General features: G+C 47.6%; 1 protein-coding gene across 1 annotated transcript in view; it reads right to left on the bottom strand.

The window, feature by feature from the left end:
* The window catches only part of LOC124002425 (acid-sensing ion channel 1-like), a 445,922-nt gene that overhangs the window by 38,853 nt on the left and 385,204 nt on the right, over positions 1–21,865 (bottom strand). Inside the window, exon 4 of the mRNA XM_046309795.1 lies at positions 2,833–2,960. Within this exon, the coding sequence (XP_046165751.1) occupies positions 2,833–2,960 (128 nt within the window). The remainder of the gene's footprint in view (positions 1–2,832; positions 2,961–21,865) is intronic.

The following is a 21,865-nucleotide window of genomic DNA, read 5'->3' as shown; positions in this document are numbered from 1 at the left end:
CTGACTTCCTGGGCTGGCAGATCCATCTCAAGCGGGGCAAAGCTGGATCAGATCTTCTCGGATAGATGAAGGGTGGCCAGACTGCCTCCCCGATCTCCTGTCCAGCCTCCCATGGGGCCGTGGAGTTGAGCTGAACAACTGTCTGTTAGATTTGGACAGATCAACGCCACCCGACTCATCGACAGCTTTGCTATAGGAGGCATTTAAAACGGTGATTCAGGTTGCCTGGGTTACAGCAAGGTCGGTGTACTTAGAAAGCAGGTTATCCTTTACTCTCAGCCGAGCTAACAGCCGGAGGATCTCTTCCCTGAGATGATTGATGGTGGTGCATTTAGGGCAGACACATCCCTGTTCATTTTCTAGTTACACCGTATCTTATGATTGTGTGGAAATAATGTCACACCTGAAGCATTTGTTCCCAGCTGTGAATAAACACACCGGTAGGCTAGCACTGCTAGCGTTAGCCTGCTCCATTTTCATGATGGCTAGCACTGCTAGCGTTAGCCTGCTCCATTTTCATGATGGCTAGCACTGCTAGCGTTAGCCTGCTCCGTTTTCATTAATGGCTAGCACTGCTAGCGTTAGCCTGCTCCGTTTTCATAATGGCTAGCACTGCTAGCGTTAGCCTGCTCCGTTTTCATAATGGCTAGCACTGCTAGCGTTAGCCTGCTCCGTTTTCATGATGGATAGCAGCTAACTGCTACTTAACAGGAATCCTGGAGACAAACTTGCAGTCCCAGCCGTAAAGGCTGACCGCGTCACGGTATCCATAGCAATACAAACTTCAGCTATGATTTAGAAACTATTTCAAAACAACAACAAACCGAGAGGAGACAGAGTGTACACTGTTCTGTTGCGCGCTCTGATGACGTCTCTGGCCAAAAACATGATCCATTAACGGAAGATTTGTAATGGTACACAACTAGATACCAGATACACAACTAGTCTAAAGAAGGCCAGTTTTATTGCTTCTTTAATCAGAACTAGTTTTCAGCTGTGCTAACATAATTGCAAAAGGGTTTTCTAATGATCAATTTGCCTTTTAAAATGATAAACTTGGATTAGCTAACACAACGTGCCATTGGAACACAGGAGTGATGGTTGCTAATAATGGGCCTCTGTACGCCTATGTAGATATTCCATTACAAATCTGCTGTTTCCAGCTAAAATAGTCATTTACAACATTAACGATGTCTACACTGTATTTCTGATCAATTTTATGTTATTTTAATGGACAACAAAATGTGCTTTTCTTTCAAAAACAAGGACATTTCTAAAACCTTTGAACGGTAGTGTACATGATGAGAGGGTAGAGTTGGATGGAATAGATCACATGGAATTATTCTTCTTTCCTGAAGAGAGAGCATGGGAGCACTGATTTAAAAGTGTGGATATCCACCAAGCCACTGATGAGATCCCTGTAAGGGAACACATGCATCAGGAAAATATAAAATGAGATCGGAGTCTTTTCAAGGTGAAAACTGACTGACTGGGTTTCAGAATAACCTCGTCCTGTTTTCAACAAGAACACGACCTTTGGAAATCACTGTAATGGTGTATGCTGGTTGGGAATCACTGTAATGGTGTATGCTGGTTGGGAATTACTGTAATGGTGTATGCTGGTTGGGAATCACTGTAATGGTGTATGCTGGTTGGGATTCTGTCCGTCACACGTCCTTCTTCATTAAAATGGCAGGATGACATCATCACGTCCTTCTTTATTACTATGGCAGGATGACATCATCACGTCCTTCTTTATTACTATGGCAGGATGACATCATCACGTCCTTCTTCATTAATATGGCAGGATGACATCATCACGTCCTTCTTCATTAAAATGGCAGGATGACATCATCACGTCCTTCTTTATTACTATGGCAGGATGACATCATCACGTCCTTCTTCATTAATATGGCAGGATGACATCATCACGTCCTTCTTCATTAAAATGGCAGGATGACATCATCACGTCCTTCTTTATTACTATGGCAGGATGACATCATCACGTCCTTCTTCATTAATATGGCAGGATGACATCATCACGTCCTTCTTCATTAAAATGGCAGGATGACATCATCACGTCCTTCTTTATTACTATGGCAGGATGACATCATCACGTCCTTTATTACTATGGCAGGATGACATCATCACATCCTTCTTCATTACTATGGCAGGATGACATCACCACGTCCTTTATTACTATGGCAGGATGACATCATCACGTCCTTCTTCATTACTATGGCAGGATGACATCATCACGTCCTTTATTACTATGGCAGGATGACATCATCACGTCCTTCTTCATTACTATGGCAGGAAGACATCATCACGTCCTTTATTACTATGGCAGGATGACATCATCACGTCCTTCTTCATTACTATGGCAGGATGACATCATCACGTCCTTTATTACTATGGCAGGATGACATCATCACGCCCTTCTTCATTACTATGGCAGGATGACATCACCACGTCCTTTATTACTATGGCAGGATGACATCATCACGTCCTTCTTCATTAATATGGCAGGATGACATCATCACGTTCTTCTTCATTAAAATGGCAGGATGACATCATCACGTCCTTCTTTATTACTATGGCAGGATGACATCATCACGTCCTTTATTACTATGGCAGGATGACATCATCACGTCCTTCTTCATTACTATGGCAGGACGACATCGTCACGAACAACAAAACAACCTCCCACATACAGACATCAACAATAACCCAGACAACCATTATTATTATTTTGTTGTTCCTTCCCTTTTAGCAAGCCCACATTGGGAAGAGCCAATAATTGCAGGCTTGATGGATTGATTGATACCTTACCCGTTGTTCCTGACAGGATACAAAGGTCTGGAAGCCCGGGGCTACACCGAAACCCAGCTGGTCAATGAAGGGAGGCTCGTCCTGTGTGTGGATCTGAACCTTGATGCCAGCCTCGAACGACGTCTCATCTGGAGAGAGGAAGGGAAAGATGAGAAACGTGCATCCTAAAAACCAGAAACAGCATGGTCAGTGTATTAATCAGTCTGATTTCATTCAACTGGTCAGTGTATTAATCAGTCTGATTTCATTCAACTGGACAGTGTATTAATCAGTCTGATTTCATTCAACTGGTCAGTGTATTAATCAGTCTGATTTCATTCAACTGGTCAGTGTATTAATCAGTCTGATTTCATTCAACTGGACAGTGTATTAATCAGTCTGATTTCATTCAACTGGACAGTGTATTAATCAGTCTGATTTCATTCAACTGGACAGTGTATTAATCAGTCTGATTTCATTCAACTGGTCAGTGTATTAATCAGTCTGATTTCATTCAACTGGACAGAGAAAAAACATGAAATTAATAACCTGAAAATCTGATTACAATAAGGAATCAGAAGAACAGATTGATCTCAAAATGATGTATACTCTATTGTTGATGTTCCTCCTGTGTACTAGCCTTCCCTTATCCCCAGTCCATCCCCAATCCATCCCCAATCCATCCCCTATCCATCCCCAATCCCATCCTCAATCCATCCCCAATCCATCCCCTATCCATCCCCAATCCCATCCTCAATCCATCCCCAATCCATCCCCTATCCATCCCCAATCCATCCCTAATCCATCCCCTATCCATTCCCAATCCATCCCCTATCCATCCCCAATCCCATCCTCAATCCATCCCCAATCCATCCCCTATCCATCCCCAATCCATCCCTAATCCATCCCCTATCCATTCCCAATCCATCCCCAATCCATCCCCAATCCATCCCCAATCCCATCCTCAATCCATCCCTAACTATCCCCAATCCATCCCCTATCCATCCCCAATCCATCCCTAATCCATCCCCTATCCATTCCCAATCCATCCCCAATCCATCCCCAATCCATCCCCTAACTATCCCCAATCCATCCCCTATTCATCCCCTATACATCCCCTAACTATCCCCTATCCATCCCCAATCCATCCCCTAACTATCCCCTATCCCCCCTTATCCATCCCCTAACTATCCCCAATCCATCCCCAATCTATCCCCTAACTATCCCCAATCCATCCCCTAACTATCCCCAATCCATCCCTAACTATCCCCAATCCATCCCCTAACTATCCTCTATCCACCCCTATCCATCCCCTATCCATCCCCTATCCATCCCCAATCCATCCCCTATCCATCCCAATCCATCCCCTAACTATCCACTAACTATCCCCAATCCATCCCCTAACTATCCCCAATCCATCCCCTAACTATCCCCAATCCATCCCCTAACTATCCCTAACTATCCCCCATCCATCCCCTAACTATCCCCAATCCATCCCCTAACTATCCCCAATCCATCCCCTAACTATCCCCAATCCATCCCCTAACTATCCCCAATCCATCCCCTAACTATCCCCAATCCATCCCCTAACTATCCCTAACTATCCCCAATCCATCCCTAACTATCCCAAATCCATCCCTTAACTATCCCCAATCCATCCCCTATCCATCCCCTATCCATCCCCTAACCATCCCCTATCCATCCCCAATCCATCCCCTAACTATCCCCAACCCATCCCTATCCATCCCCTATTCATCCCCAATCCATCCCCTAACTATCCTCTATCCATCCCCTAACTATCCCCAATCCATCCCCTAACTATCCCCAATCCATCCCCAATCCATCCCCTAACTATCCCCAATCCATCCCCTAACTATCCCCAATCCATCCCCTAACTATCCCCAATCCATCCCCTAACTATCCTCTATCCACCCCTATCCATCCCCTATCCATCCCCTATCCATCCCCAATCCATCCCCTATCCCCAATCCATCCCTAACTATAACTATCCCCAATCCATCCCCTAACTATCCCCAATCCATCCCCTAACTATCCCCAATCCATCCCCTAACTATCCCCTAACTATCCCCCATCCATCCCCTAACTATCCCCAATCCATCCCCTAACTATCCCCAATCCATCCCTAACTATCCCCAATCCATCCCCTAACTATCCCCAATCCATCCCCTAACTATCCCCAATCCATCCCCTAACTAAATCAAATCAAATCAAATCAAATTTATTTATATAGCCCTCCGTACATCAGCTGATATCTCAAAGTGCCAGAAACCCAGCCTAAAACCCCAAACAGCAAACAATGCAGGTGTAAAAGCACGGTGGCTAGGAAAAACTCCCTAGAAAGGCCAAAACCTAGGAAGAAACCTAGAGAGGAACCGGGCTATGTGGGGTGGCCAGTCCTCTTCTGGCTGTGCCGGGTAGAGATTATAACAGAAAATGACCAAGATGTTCAAATGTTCATAAATGACCAGCATGGTCAAATAATAATAAGGCAGAACAGTTGAAACTGGAGCAGCAGCACAGTCAGGTGGACTGGGGACAGCAAGGAGCCATCATGTCAGGTAGTCCTGGGGCACGGTCCTAGGGCTCAGGTCCTCCGAGAGAGAGAAAGAAAGAGAGAATTAGAGAGAGCATATGTGGGGTGGCCAGTCCTCTTCTGGCTGTGCCGGGTGGAGATTATAACAGAATCAAGATGTTCAAATGTTCATAAATGACCAGCATGGTTGAATAATCCCCTAACTATCCCCTAACTATCCCCAATCCATCCCCTAACTATCCCAAATCCATCCCTTAACTATCCCCAATCCATCCCCTATCCATCCCCTATCCATCCCCTAACCATCCCCTATCCATCCCCAATCCATCCCTAATCCATCCCTATCCATTCCCAATCCATCCCCAATCCATCCCCAATCCATCCCCTAACTATCCCCAATCCATCCCCTATCCATCCCCTATCCCTATACATCCCCTAACTATCCCCTATCCATCCCCAATCCATCCCCTAACTATCCTCTATCCATCCCCTAACTATCCCCAATCCATCCCATAACTATCCCCAATCCACCCCTAACTATCCCCAATCCATCCCCTAACTATCCCCAATCCATCCCCAATCCATCCCTAACTAATCTATCCCCAATCCATCCCTTAACTATCCCCAATCCATCCCCTAACTATCCCCTATCCATCCCTAACTATCCACTAACTATCCCCAATCCATCCCCTAACTATCCCCTAACTATCCCAATCCATCCCCTAACTATCCCCGATCCATCCTCTAACTATCACCTATCCATCCCCTAACTATCCCCTATCCATCCCCTAACTATCCCCTATCCATCCCAAATCCATCCCCAATCCATCCCCTAACTATCCCCAATCCATCCCTAACTATCCCCTATCCATCCCAAATCCATCCCCTATCCATCCCCTAACTATCCCCGATCCATCCCCTAACTATCCCCGATCCATCCCTAACTATCCCCTATCCATCCCTAACTATCCCCAATCCATCCCCATCCATCCCCTAACTATCCCCAATCCATCCCCTAACTATCCCCTAACTATCCCAGATCCATCCTCTAACTATCCCTATCCATCCTCTAACTATCCCCTATCCATCCTCTAACTATCCCCTATCCATCCCCTAACTATCCCCTATCCATCCCTAACTATCCCTGATCCATCCTCTAACTATCCCGATCCATCCTCTAACTATCCCCAATCCATCCCCTAACTATCCCCAATCCATCCCCTAACTATCCCCAATCCATCCCCTAACTATCCCCAATCCATCCCCTAACTATCCTCTATCCATTCCCTAACTATCCCCTAACTATCCCCAATCCATCCCCTAACTATCCCCACTCCATCCCCTAACTATCCCCAATCCATCCCCTAACTATCCTCTATCCATCCCCTAACTATCCCCTAACTATCCCCAATCCATCCCCTAACTATCCCCAATCCATCCCCTAACTATCCCCAATCCATCCCTAACTATCCCCAATCCATCCCCTAACTATCCCCAATCCATCCCCAATCCATCCCTAACTATCCCCTAACTATCCCCAATCCATCCCCAATCCATCCCCTAACTATCCCCAATCCATCCCCTATCCATCCCCTATCCATCCCTAACTATCCCCAACCCATCCCCTATCCATCCCCTATTCATCCCCAATCCATCCCTAACTATCCTCTATCCATCCCTAACTATCCCCTAACTATCCCCAATCCATCCCCTAACTATCCCCAATCGATCCCTAACTATCCCCAATCCATCCCCTAACTATCCCCAATCCATCCCCTAACTATCCCCAATCCATCCCCAATCCATCCCCTAACTATCCCCTAACTATCCCCAATCCATCCCTAACTATCCCCAATCCATCCCCTAACTATCCCCTATCCATCCCCTAACTATCCCCTATCCATCCCTAAAGATCCCCTAACTATCCCCAATCCATCCCCTAACTATCCCCGATCCATCCCCTAACTATCCCCAATCCATCATCTAACTATCCTCTATCCATCCCTAACTATCCCCTATCCATCCCCTAACTATCCCCAATCCATCCCCTAACTATCCCGATCCATCTCAAATCCATCCCCCATCCATCCCCTAACTATCCCCTATCCATCCCCTAACTATCCCCAATCCATCCCCTAACTATCCCCAATTCATCCCCTAACTATCCCCTAACTATCCCCAATCCATCCCCTAACTATCCCCAATCCATCCCCTAACTATCCCCTATCCATCCTAACTATCCCCAATCCATCCCCTAACTATCCCCTATCCATCCCCTAACTATCCCCTATCCATCCCCTAACTATCCTATCCATCCCCTAACTATCCCCTATCCATCCCCTAACTATCCCCTATCCATCCCCTAACTATCCCCTATCCATCCCATAACTATCCCCTATCCATCCCCTAACTATCCCCTAACTATCCCTAACTATCCCCTATCCATCCCTAACTATCCCCAATCCATCCCCTAACTATCCCCAATCCATCCCCTAACTATCCCCATCCATCCCTAACTATCCCCAATCCATCCTCTAACTATCCTCTATCCATCCCCTAACTATCCCCTATCCATCCCCTAACTATCCCCTAACTATCCGATCCCCCTAACTATCCCGATCCATCCCTAACTATCCCCGATCCATCCCTAACTATCCCCTATCCATCCCTAACTATCCCCAATTCATCCCCTATCCATCCCCAATTCATCCCCTAACTATCCCCTAACTATCCCCAATCCATCCCCTAACTATCCCCAATCCATCCCTAACTATCCCTATCCATCCCTAACTATCCCCAATCCATCCCCTAACTATCCCTATCCATCCCTAACTATCCCCTATCCATCCCCTAACTATCCCTATCCATCCCCTAACTATCCCCTATCCATCCCTAACTATCCTATCCATCCCCTAACTATCCCTATCCATCCCTAACTATCCCCTATCCATCCCATAACTATCCCTATCCATCCCCTAACTCTCCCTAACTATCCCCTAACTATCCCTATCCATCCCCTAACTATCCCAATCCATCCCTAACTATCCCCAATCCATCCCTAACTATCCCCATCCATCCCTAACTATCCCCAATCCATCCTCTAACTATCCTCTATCCATCCCTAACTATCCCTATCCATCCCTAACTATCCCCTAACTATCCCGATCCATCCCCTAACTATCCCCTATCCATCCCCTAACTATCCCCTATCCATCCCTAACTATCCCCTATCCATCCTAACTTCCCCTATCCATCCCCTAACTATCCCCTATCCATCCCTAACTATCCCCTATCCATCCCATAACTATCCCCTATCCATCCCCTAACTATCCCCCTAACTATCCCCTAACTATCCCTATCCATCCCTAACTATCCCCAATCCATCCCCTAACTATCCCCAATCCATCCCTAACTATCCCCATCCATCCCCTAACTATCCCCAATCCATCCTCTAACTATCCTCTATCCATCCCCTAACTATCCCCTATCCATCCCCTAACTATCCCCTAACTATCCCCGATCCATCCCTAACTATCCCCAATCCCATCTCAATCCATCCCCAATCCATCCCTATCCATCCCCAATCCATCCCTAATCCACCCCCTATCCATTCCCAATCCATCCCCAATCCATCCCCAATCCCATCCTCAATCCATCCCCTAACTATCCCCAATCCATCCCCTATCCATCCCCAATCCATCCCTAATCCATCCCCTATCCATTCCCAATCCATCCCCAATCCATCCCCAATCCATCCCCTAACTATCCCCAATCCATCCCCTAATCCCCTATACATCCCCTAACTATCCCCTATCCATCCCCAATCCATCCCCTAACTATCCCCAATCCATCCCCTAACTATCCCCAATCCATCCCCAATCTATCCCCTAACTATCCCCAATCCATCCCTAACTATCCCCAATCCATCCCCTAACTATCCCCAATCCATCCCCTAACTATCCTCTATCCACCCCTATCCATCCCCTATCCATCCCCTATCCATCCCCAATCCATCCCCTATCCATCCGCAATCCATCCCCTAACTATCCACTAACTATCCCCAATCCATCCCCTAACTATCCCCAATCCATCCCTAACTATCCCCAATCCATCCCCTAACTATCCCCTAACTATCCCCCATCCATCCCCTAACTATCCCCAATCCATCCCCTAACTATCCCCAATCCATCCCCTAACTATCCCCAATCCATCCCCTAACTATCCCCAATCCATCCCCTAACTATCCCCAATCCATCCCCTAACTATCCCTAACTATCCCCAATCCATCCCTAACTATCCCAAATCCATCCCTTAACTATCCCCAATCCATCCCCTATCCATCCCCTATCCATCCCCTAACCATCCCTATCCATCCCCAATCCATCCCCTAACTATCCCCAACCCATCCCTATCCATCCCCTATTCATCCCCAATCCATCCCCTAACTATCCTCTATCCATCCCCTAACTATCCCCAATCCATCCCCTAACTATCCCCAATCCATCCTATCCCTAACTATCCCCAATCCATCCCTAACTATCCCCAATCCATCCCCTAACTATCCCCAATCCATCCCTAACTATCCTCTATCCACCCCTATCCATCCCCTAATCCCCTATCCATCCCCAATCCATCCCCTATCCATCCCAATCCATCCCTAACTATCCACTAACTATCCCCAATCCATCCCCTAACTATCCCCAATCCATCCCCTAACTATCCCCAATCCATCCCCTAACTATCCCCTAACTATCCATCCATCCCTAACTATCCCCAATCCATCCCCTAACTATCCCCAATCCATCCCCTAACTATCCCCAATCCATCCCCTAACTATCCCCAATCCATCCCTAACTATCCCCAATCCATCCCCTAACTATCCCTAACTATCCCCAATCCATCCCCTAACTATCCCAAATCCATCCCTTAACTATCCCCAATCCATCCCTATCCATCCCCTATCCATCCCCTAACCATCCCCTATCCATCCCCAATCCATCCCTAATCCATCCCTATCCATTCCCAATCCATCCCCAATCCATCCCCAATCCATCCCTAACTATCCCCAATCCAATCCATCCCCTAATCCATCCCTAACTATCCCCTATCCATCCCCAATCCATCCCCTAACTATCCCTATCCATCCCCTAACTATCCCCAATCCATCCCATAACTATCCCCAATCCATAACATCCCCAATCCATCCCCTAACTATCCCCAATCCATCCCCAATCCATCCCCTAACTATCCCCTATCATCCCCAATCCATCCCTTAACTATCCCCAATCCATCCCCTAACTATCCCCTATCCATCCCCTAACTATCCACTAACTATCCCCAATCCATCCCCTAACTATCCCCTAACTATCCCCAATCCATCCCCTATCCATCCCCTAACTATCCCCGATCCATCCTCTAACTATCACCTATCCATCCCCTAACTATCCCTATCCATCCCCTAACTATCCCCTATCCATCCCAAATCCATCCCCAATCCATCCCTAACTATCCCCAATCCATCCCTAACTATCCCTATCCATCCCAAATCCATCCCCTATCCATCCCTAACTATCCCCGATCCATCCCTAACTATCCCCGATCCATCCTCTAACTATCCCCTATCCATCCCTAACTATCCCCAATCCATCCCCTATCCATCCCCTAACTATCCCCAATCCATCCCTAACTATCCCCTAACTATCCCAGATCCATCCTCTAACTATCCCCTATCCATCCTCTAACTATCCCCTATCCATCCTCTAACTATCCCCTATCCATCCCCTAACTATCCCTGATCCATCCCCTAACTATCCCTGATCCATCCTCTAACTATCCCGATCCATCCTCTAACTATCCCCAATCCATCCCCTAACTATCCCCAATCCATCCCCTAACTATCCCCAATCCATCCCCTAACTATCCCCAATCCATCCCCTAACTATCCTCTATCCATTCCCTAACTATCCCTAACTATCCCCAATCCATCCCCTAACTATCCCCACTCCATCCCCTAACTATCCCCAATCCATCCCCTAACTATCCTCTATCCATCCCCTAACTATCCCCTAACTATCCCCAATCCATCCCTAACTATCCCCAATCCATCCCCTAACTATCCCCAATCCATCCCTAACTATCCCCAATCCATCCCCTAACTATCCCCAATCCATCCCCAATCCATCCCCTAACTATCCCCTAACTATCCCCAATCCATCCCCAATCCATCCCCTAACTATCCCCAATCCATCCCCTATCCATCCCCTATCCATCCCCTAACTATCCCCAACCCATCCCCTATCCATCCCCTATTCATCCCCAATCCATCCCCTAACTATCCTCTATCCATCCCCTAACTATCCCCTAACTATCCCCAATCCATCCCTAACTATCCCCAATCGATCCCCTAACTATCCCCAATCCATCCCCTAACTATCCCCAATCCATCCCCTAACTATCCCCAATCCATCCCCAATCCATCCCCTAACTATCCCCTAACTATCCCCAATCCATCCCCTAACTATCCCCAATCCATCCCCTAACTATCCCTATCCATCCCTAACTATCCCCTATCCATCCCTAACTATCCCTAACTATCCCCAATCCATCCCCTAACTATCCCCGATCCATCCCTAACTATCCCCAATCCATCATCTAACTATCCTCTATCCATCCCCTAACTATCCCCTATCCATCCCTAACTATCCCAATCCATCCCCTAACTATCCGATCCATCTCAAATCCATCCCCATCCATCCCTAACTATCCCCTATCCATCCCTAACTATCCCAATCCATCCCCTAATTATCCCTAACTATCCCTAATCTATCCTAACCATCCCTAACTATCCCAATTCATCCCTAACTATCCCTATCCATCCCTAATCTATCCCCAATCCATCCCTAACTATCCCCTATCCATCCCTAACTATCCCCTATCCATCCCTAACTATCCCTATCATCCCTAACTATCCCCTATCCATCCCTAACTATCCCTATCCATTCCCTAACTATCCCTATCCATCCCATAACTATCCCCTATCATCCCTAACTATCCCCTAATCTATCCCCTAACTATCCCCTATCCATCCTAACTATCTCCCCTAACTATCCCCAATCCATCCCTAACTATCCCCTATCCATCTCCTAACTATCCCCAATCCATCCCTAACTATCCCTATCCATCCCTAACTATCCCCTATCCATCCCCTAACTATCCCCTAACTATCCGATCCCCCTAACTATCCCCGATCCATCCCTAACTATCCCCGATCCATCCCCTAACTATCCCCTATCCATCCCCTAACTATCCCCAATTCATCCCCTATCCATCCCCAACTCATCCCCTAACTATCCCTAACTATCCCCAATCCATCCCCTAACTATCCCCAATCCATCCCTAACTATCCCCTATCCATCCCCTAACTATCCCCAATCCATCCCTAACTATCCTCTATCCATTCCCTAACTATCCCCTAACTATCCCCAATCCATCCCTAACTATCCCCACTCCATCCCTAACTATCCCCAATCCATCCCCTAACTATCCTCTATCCATCCCCTAACTATCCCCTAACTATCCCCAATCCATCCCCTAACTATCCCCAATCCATCCCTAACTATCCCCAATCCATCCCCTAACTATCCCCAATCCATCCCCTAACTATCCCAATCCATCCCCAATCCCATCCCTAACTATCCCCTAACTATCCCCAATCCATCCAATCCATCCCCTAACTATCCCCAATCCATCCCCTATCCATCCCTATCCATCCCCTAACTATCCCCAACCCATCCCCTATCCATCCCCTATTCATCCCCAATCCATCCCCTAACTATCCTCTATCCATCCCCTAACTATCCCCTAACTATCCCCAATCCATCCCCTAACTATCCCCAATCGATCCCTAACTATCCCCAATCCATCCCCTAACTATCCCCAATCCATCCCTAACTATCCCCAATCCATCCCCAATCCATCCCCTAACTATCCCCTAACTATCCCCAATCCATCCCCTAACTATCCCCAATCCATCCCCTAACTATCCTATCCATCCCTAACTATCCCTATCCATCCCTAACTATCCCTAACTATCCCCAATCCATCCCCTAACTATCCCGATCCATCCCCTAACTATCCCCAATCCATCATCTAACTATCCTCTATCCATCCCTAACTATCCCCTATCCATCCCCTAACTATCCCCAATCCATCCCCTAACTATCCCGATCCATCTCAAATCCATCCCCAATCCATCCCTAACTATCCCCTATCCATCCCCTAACTATCCCCAATCCATCCCCTAACTATCCCCAATTCATCCCTAACTATCCCCTAACTATCCCCAATCCATCCCCTAACTATCCAATCCATCCCCTAACTATCCCTATCCATCCCCTAACTATCCCCAATCCATCCCTAACTATCCCCTATCCATCCCCTAACTATCCCCTATCCATCCCCCTAACTATCCCCTATCCATCCCTAACTATCCCCTATCCATCCCTAACTATCCCCTATCCATTCCCTAACTATCCCCTATCCATCCCATAACTATCCCTATCCATCCCTAACTATCCCTAACTATCCCTAACTATCCCCTATCCATCCCCTAACTATCCCCAATCCATCCCCTAACTATCCCCAATCCATCCCCTAACTATCCCCATCCATCCCTAACTATCCCCAATCCATCCTCTAACTATCCCATCCCCCTAACTATCCCCTATCCATCCCTAACTATCCCCTAACTATCCCCGATCCATCCCTAACTATCCCCGATCCATCCCTAACTATCCCCAATCCATCCCTAACTATCCCCTATCCATCCCTAACTATCCCCAATTCATCCCTATCCATCCCCAACTCATCCCCTAACTATCCCCTAACTATCCCCAATCCATCCCTAACTATCCCCAATCCATCCCCTAACTATCCCCTATCCATCCCTAACTATCCCCAATCCATCCCTAACTATCCCCTATCATCCCTATCCATCCCCTAACTATCCCCTATCCATCCCTAACTATCCCTATCCATCCCTAACTATCCCTATCCATCCCATAACTATCCCTATCCATCCCCTAACTATCCCTAACTATCCCCTAACTATCCCTATCCATCCCTAACTATCCCCAATCCATCCCTAACTATCCCCAATCCATCCCTAACTATCCCCATCCATCCCTAACTATCCCTAATCCATCCTCTAACTATCCTCTATCCATCCCCTAACTATCCCCTATCCATCCCTAACTATCCCTAACTATCCCCGATCCATCCCTAACTATCCCGATCCATCCCTAACTATCCCTATCCATCCCTAACTATCCCTATCCATCCCCTATCCATCCCTAACTATCCCGATCCATCCCTAACTATCCCCAATCCATCCCTAACTATCCCGATCCATCCCTAACTATCCCCTATCCATCCCTAACTATCCCTAACTATCCCCAATCCATCCCCTAACTATCCCGATCCATCCCTAACTATCCCCAATCCATCCTCTAACTATCCCCTATCCATCCCTATCCATCCCTATCCATCCCTAACTATCCCCGATCCATCCCTAACTATCCCAATCCATCCCTAACTATCCCAATCCATCCCTAACTATCCCAATCCATCCCTAACTATCCCTAACTATCCCCCATCCATCCCCTAACTATCCCCAATCCATCCCTAAATCCCCAATCCATCCCCAATCCATCCCTAACTATCCCCAATCCATCCCTAACTATCCCCAATCCATCCCCTAACTATCCCCATCCATCCCCTAACTATCCCTATCCATCCTAACCCTAACTATCCCCAATCCATCCCCTAACTATCCCCAATCCATCCCCTAACTATCCCCAATCCATCCCCTAACTATCCCCAATCCATCCCTAACTATCCCCAATCCATCCCCAATCCATCCCTAACTATCCCCTATCTATCCCCAATCCATCCCTTAACTATCCCCAATCCATCCCCTAACTATCCCCTATCCATCCCCTAACTATCCACTATCTATCCCCAATCCATCCCCTAACTATCCCCTAACTATCCCCAATCCATCCCCTATCCATCCCCTAACTATCCCCGATCCATCCTCTAACTATCCCCTATCCATCCCCTAACTATCCCTATCCATCCCCTAACTATCCCCTATCCATCCCAAATCCATCCCCAATCCATCCCCTAACTATCCCCAATCCATCCCCTAACTATCCCCTATCCATCCCAAATCCATCCCCTATCCATCCCCTAACTATCCCCGATCCATCCCCTAACTATCCCCGATCCATCCTCTAACTATCCCCTATCCATCCCCTAACTATCCCCAATCCATCCCCTATCCATCCCCTAACTATCCCCAATCCATCCCCTAACTATCCCCTAACTATCCCAGATCCATCCTCTAACTATCCCCTATCCATCCTCTAACTATCCCCTATCCATCCTCTAACTATCCCCTATCCATCCCCTAACTATCCCCTATCCATCCCCTAACTATCCCTGATCCATCCTCTAACTATCCCCGATCCATCCTCTAACAATCCCCAATCCATCCCCTAACTATCCCCAATCCATCCCCTAACTATCCCCAATCCATCCCCTAACTATCCCCAATCCATCCCCTAACTATCCTCTATCCATCCCCTAACTATCCTCTATCCATTCCCTAACTATCCCTAACTATCCCCAATCCATCCCTAACTATCCCCACTCCATCCCCTAACTATCCCTATCCATCCCCTAACTATCCCCGATCCATCCCCTAACTATCCCCTATCCATCCCCTAACTATCCCCTATCCATCCCCTAACTATCCCCTATCCATCCCATAACTATCCCCTATCCATCCCCTAACTATCCCCTCCCCTAACTATCCCCTATCCATCCCCTAACTATCCCCAATCCATCCCCTAACTATCCCCAATCCATCCCCTAACTATCCCCATCCATCCCTAACTATCCCCAATCCATCCTCTAACTATCCTCTATCCATCCCCTAACTATCCCCTATCCATCCCTAACTATCCCCTAACTATCCCCGATCCATCCCCTAACTATCCCCGATCCATCCCCTAACTATCCCTATCCATCCCCTAACTATCCCCTATCCATCCCTATCCATCCCAACTACCGATACATCCCCTAACTATCCCCAATCCATCCCCTAACTATCCCGATCCATCCCTAACTATCCCGATCCATCCCTAACTATCCCCTAACTATCCCCAATCCATCCCTAACTATCCCGATCCATCCCTAACTATCCCCAATCCATCCTCTAACTATCCCCATCCATCCCCTATCCATCCCCTATCCATCCCCTAACTATCCCCGATCCATCCCCTAACTATCCCCAATCCATCCCTAACTATCCCCAATCCATCCCTAACTATCCCCAATCCATCCCCTAACTATCCCCTAACTATCCCCCATCCATCCCTAACTATCCCCAATCCATCCCCTAACTATCCCCAATCCATCCCCAATCCATCCCCTAACTATCCCCAATCCATCCCCTAACTATCCCCAATCCATCCCCTAACTATCCCCATCCATCCCCTAACTATCCTCTATCCATCCCCTAACTATCCCCTAACTATCCCCAATCCATCCCCTAACTATCCCCAATCCATCCCCTAACTATCCCCAATCCATCCCCTAACTATCCCCAATCCATCCCCTAACTATCCCCAATCCATCCCCAATCCATCCCCTAACTATCCCCAATCCATCCCCTAACTATCCCCATCCATCCCAAATCCATCCCCTATCCATCCCTAACTATCCCGATCCATCCCCTAACTATCCCCGATCCATCCTCTAACTATCCCCTATCCATCCCCTAACTATCCCCAATCCATCCCCTAACCATCCCCTAACTATCCCCAATCCATCCCTAACATATCCCTAACTATCCCAGATCCATCCTCTAACTATCCCCTATCCATCCTCTAACTCTCCTATCCATCCTCTAACTATCCCCTATCCATCCCTAACTATCCCCTATCCATCCCCTAACTATCCCTGATCCATCCTCTAACTATCCCGATCCATCCTCTAACAATCCCCAATCCATCCCCTAACTATCCCCAATCCATCCCTAACTATCCCCAATCCATCCCTAACTATCCCCAATCCATCCCCTAACTATCTCTATCCATTCCCTAACTATCCCCAATCCATCCCTAACTATCCCACTCCATCCCTAACTATCCCCAATCCATCCCCTAACTATCCTCTATCCATCCCCTAACTATCCCTAACTATCCCCAATCCATCCTCTAACTATCCCCAATCCATCCCCTAACTATCCCCAATTCATCCCCTAACTATCCCCAATCCATCCCCTAACTATCCCCAATCCATCCCCAATCCATCCCCTAACTATCCCCTAACTATCCCCAATCCATCCCCAATCCATCCCCTAACTATCCCCAATCCATCCCCTATCCATCCCCAATCCATCCCCTAACTATCCCCAATCCATCCCCTAACTATCCCCAATTCATCCCTAACTATCCCCAATCCATCCCCTAACTATCCCCAATCCATCCCCAATCCATCCCTAACTATCTAACCCAATCCATCCAATCCATAACTATCCCCAATCCATCCCCTATCCATCCCCTATCCATCCCCAACCCATCCCCTATCCATCCCCTATTCATCCCCAATCCATCCCTAACTATCTCTATCCATCCCTAACTATCCCCTAACTATCCCCAATCCATCCCTAACTATCCCCAATTTATCCCCTAACTATCCCCAATCCATCCCCTAACTGTCCCCAATCCATCCCCTAAATCCCCAATCCATCCCCAATCCATCCCCTAACTATCCCCTAACTATCCCCAATCCAAACTATCCCCAATCCATCCCTAACTATCCCCTATCCAAACTATCCCCTATCCATCCCTAACTATCCCCTAACTATCCCCAATCCATCCCCTAACTATCCCCAATCCATCATCTAACTATCCTCTATCCATCCCCTAACTATCCCCTATCCATCCCTTAACTATCCCCAATCCATCCCCTAACTATCCCCTATCCATCCCCTAACTATCCACTAACTATCCCCAATCCATCCCCTAACTATCCCTAACTATCCCCAATCCATCCCCTATCCATCCCCTAACTATCCCGATCCATCCTCTAACTATCCCCTATCCATCCCCTAACTATCCCCTATCCATCCCCTAACTATCCCCTATCCATCCCAAATCCATCCCCAATCCATCCCCTAACTATCCCCAATCCATCCCCAACTATCCCCTATCCATCCCAAATCCATCCCCTATCCATCCCTAACTATCCCCGATCCATCCCTAACTATCCCCGATCCATCCTCTAACATCCCCTATCCATCCCCTAACTATCCCCAATCCATCCCCTATCCATCCCCTAACTATCCCCAATCCATCCCCTAACTATCCCCTAACTATCCCAGATCCATCCTCTAACTATCCCCTATCCATCCTCTAACTATCCCCTATCCATCCCTAACTATCCCCTATCCATCCCCTAACTATCCATGATCCATCCTCTAACTATCCTGATCCACTCTATCCTCTAACAATCCCCAATCCATCCCCTAACTATCCCCAATCCATCCCCTAACTATCCCCAATCCATCCCTAACTATCCCCAATCCATCCCCTAAATCCTCTATCCATTCCCTAACTATCCCCTAACTATCCCCAATCCATCCCCTAACTATCCCACTCCATCCCCTAACTATCCCCAATCCATCCCCTAACTATCCTCTATCCATCCCCTAACTATCCCTAACTATCCCCAATCCATCCCCTAACTATCCCCAATCCATCCCCTAACTATCCCCAATCCATCCCCTAACTATCCCCAATCCATCCCCTAACTATCCCCAATCCATCCCCAATCCATCCCCTAACTATCCCCTAACTATCCCCAATCCATCCCCAATCCATCCCCTAACTATCCCCAATCCATCCCCTATCCATCCCCTATCCATCCCCAACCCATCCCCTATCCATCCCCTATTCATCCCCAATCCATCCCCTAACTATCCTCTATCCATCCCCTAACTATCCCCTAACTATCCCCAATCCATCCCCTAACTATCCCCAATCCATCCCCTAACTATCCCCAATCCATCCCCTAACTATCCCCAATCCATCCCCAATCCATCCCTAACTATCCCCTAACTATCCCCAATCCATCCCCTAACTATCCCCAATCCATCCCCTAACTATCCCCTATCCATCCCCTAACTATCCCCTATCCATCCCCTAACTATCCCTAACTATCCCCAATCCATCCCCTAACTATCCCCCGATCCATCCCCTAACTATCCCCAATCCATCATCTAACTATCCTCTATCCATCCCCTAACTATCCCCTATCCATCCCCTAACTATCCCCAATCCATCCCCTAACTATCCCGATCCATCTCAAATCCATCCCCAATCCATCCCCTAACTATCCCTATCCATCCCCTAACTATCCCCAATCCATCCTCTAACTATCCCCCAACTATCCCCAATCCATCCCCTAACTATCCCTAACTATCCCCAATTCATCCCCTAACTATCCCTAACTATCCCCAATCCATCCCCTAACTATCCCCTAACTATCCCCAATCCATCCCCTAACTATCCCCAATCCATCCCCTAACTATCCCCAATCCATCCCCTAACTACCCCTATCCATCCCCTAACTATCCCCAATCCATCCCTAACTATCCCCTATCCATCCCCTAACTATCCCCTATCCATCCCTAACTATCCCCTATCCATCCCTAAATCCCCTATCCATCCCCTAACTATCCCCTATCCATCCCCTAACTATCCCCTATCCATCACCTAACTATCTATCCATCCCATAACTATCCCTATCCATCCCTAACTATCCCCTAACTATCCTAACTATCCCTAACTATCCCCTATCCATCCCCTAACTATCCCCAATCCATCCCTAACTATCCCCAATCCATCCCTAACTATCCCCATCCATCCCCTAACTATCCCCAATCCATCCTCTAACTATCCTCTATCCATCCCCTAACTATCCCTATCCATCCCCTAACTATCCCCTAACTATCCAATCCATCCCCTAACTATCCCCGATCCATCCCCTAACTATCCCCAATCCATCATCTAACTATCCTCTATCCATCCCCTAACTATCCCCTATCCATCCCCTAACTATCCCCAATCCATCCCCTAACTATCCCGATCCATCTCAAATCCATCCCCAATCCATCCCCTAACTATCCCCTATCCATCCCCTAACTATCCCCAATCCATCCTCTAACTATCCCCTAACTATCCCCAATCCACCCCCTAACTATCCCTAACTATCCCTAATTCATCCCCTAACTATCCCCTAACTATCCCCAATCCATCCCTAACTATCCCTAACTATCCCCAATCCATCCCTAACTATCCCCAATCCATCCCCTAACTATCCCCAATCCATCCCCTAACTATCCCTATCCATCCCTAACTATCCCCAATCCATCCCCTAACTATCCCCTATCCATCCCCTAACTATCCCTATCCATCCCCTAACTATCCCCTATCCATCCCCTAACTATCCCCAATCCATCCCCTAACTATCCCCTATCCATCCCCTAACTATCCCCTATCCATCCCCTAACTATCCCTATCCATCCCATAACTATCCCCTATCCATCCCCTAACTATCCCTAACTATCCCCTATCCATCCCTAACTATCCCCAATCCATCCCTAACTATCCCCAATCCATCCCCTAACTATCCCCATCCATCCCCTAACTATCCCCAATCCATCCTCTAACTATCCTCTATCCATCCCCTAACTATCCCCTATCCATCCCCTAACTATCCCCTAACTATCCCCAATCCATCCCCTAACTATCCCCGATCCATCCCCTAACTATCCCCAATCCATCCTCTAACTATCCCCAATCCATCCCCTAACTATCCCTATCCATCCCTAACTATCCCCCTATCCATCCCCTAACTATCCCCTATCCATCCCTAACTATCCCCTATCCATCCCTAACTATCCCCTATCCATCCCATAACTATCCCCTATCCATCCCCTAACTATCCCTAACTATCCCCTAACTATCCCCAATCCATCCCTAACTGGGCAATCCATCCCCTAACTATCCCCATCCATCCCCTAACTATCCCCAATCCATCCTCTAACTATCCTCTTATCCCCTCCATCCCTAACTATCCCCTAACTATCCCCAATCCATCCCTAACTATCCCGATCCATCCCCTAACTATCCCCAATCATCCTCTAACTACTATCCATCCCTAACTATCCCTATCCATCCCTATCCATCCCTAACTATCCCCTATCCCCTAACTATCCCCTATCCATCCCCCTAACTATCCCCTATCCATCCCTTTATCCCTATCATCCCACTATCCTATCATCCCTAATTATCCCTATCCATCCCTAACTATCCCCTATCCATCTCTAACTATCCCTGGGTCATCCCTATCCAATCCATCCTCTAACTA

Source organism: Oncorhynchus gorbuscha, linkage group LG18 (assembly GCF_021184085.1).
Source record: "Oncorhynchus gorbuscha isolate QuinsamMale2020 ecotype Even-year linkage group LG18, OgorEven_v1.0, whole genome shotgun sequence".
NCBI lineage: Eukaryota > Metazoa > Chordata > Actinopteri > Salmoniformes > Salmonidae > Oncorhynchus > Oncorhynchus gorbuscha.
The sequence above is the reverse complement of the archived record's forward strand: the minus strand, read 5'-3'. Positions and strand labels throughout refer to the sequence as shown.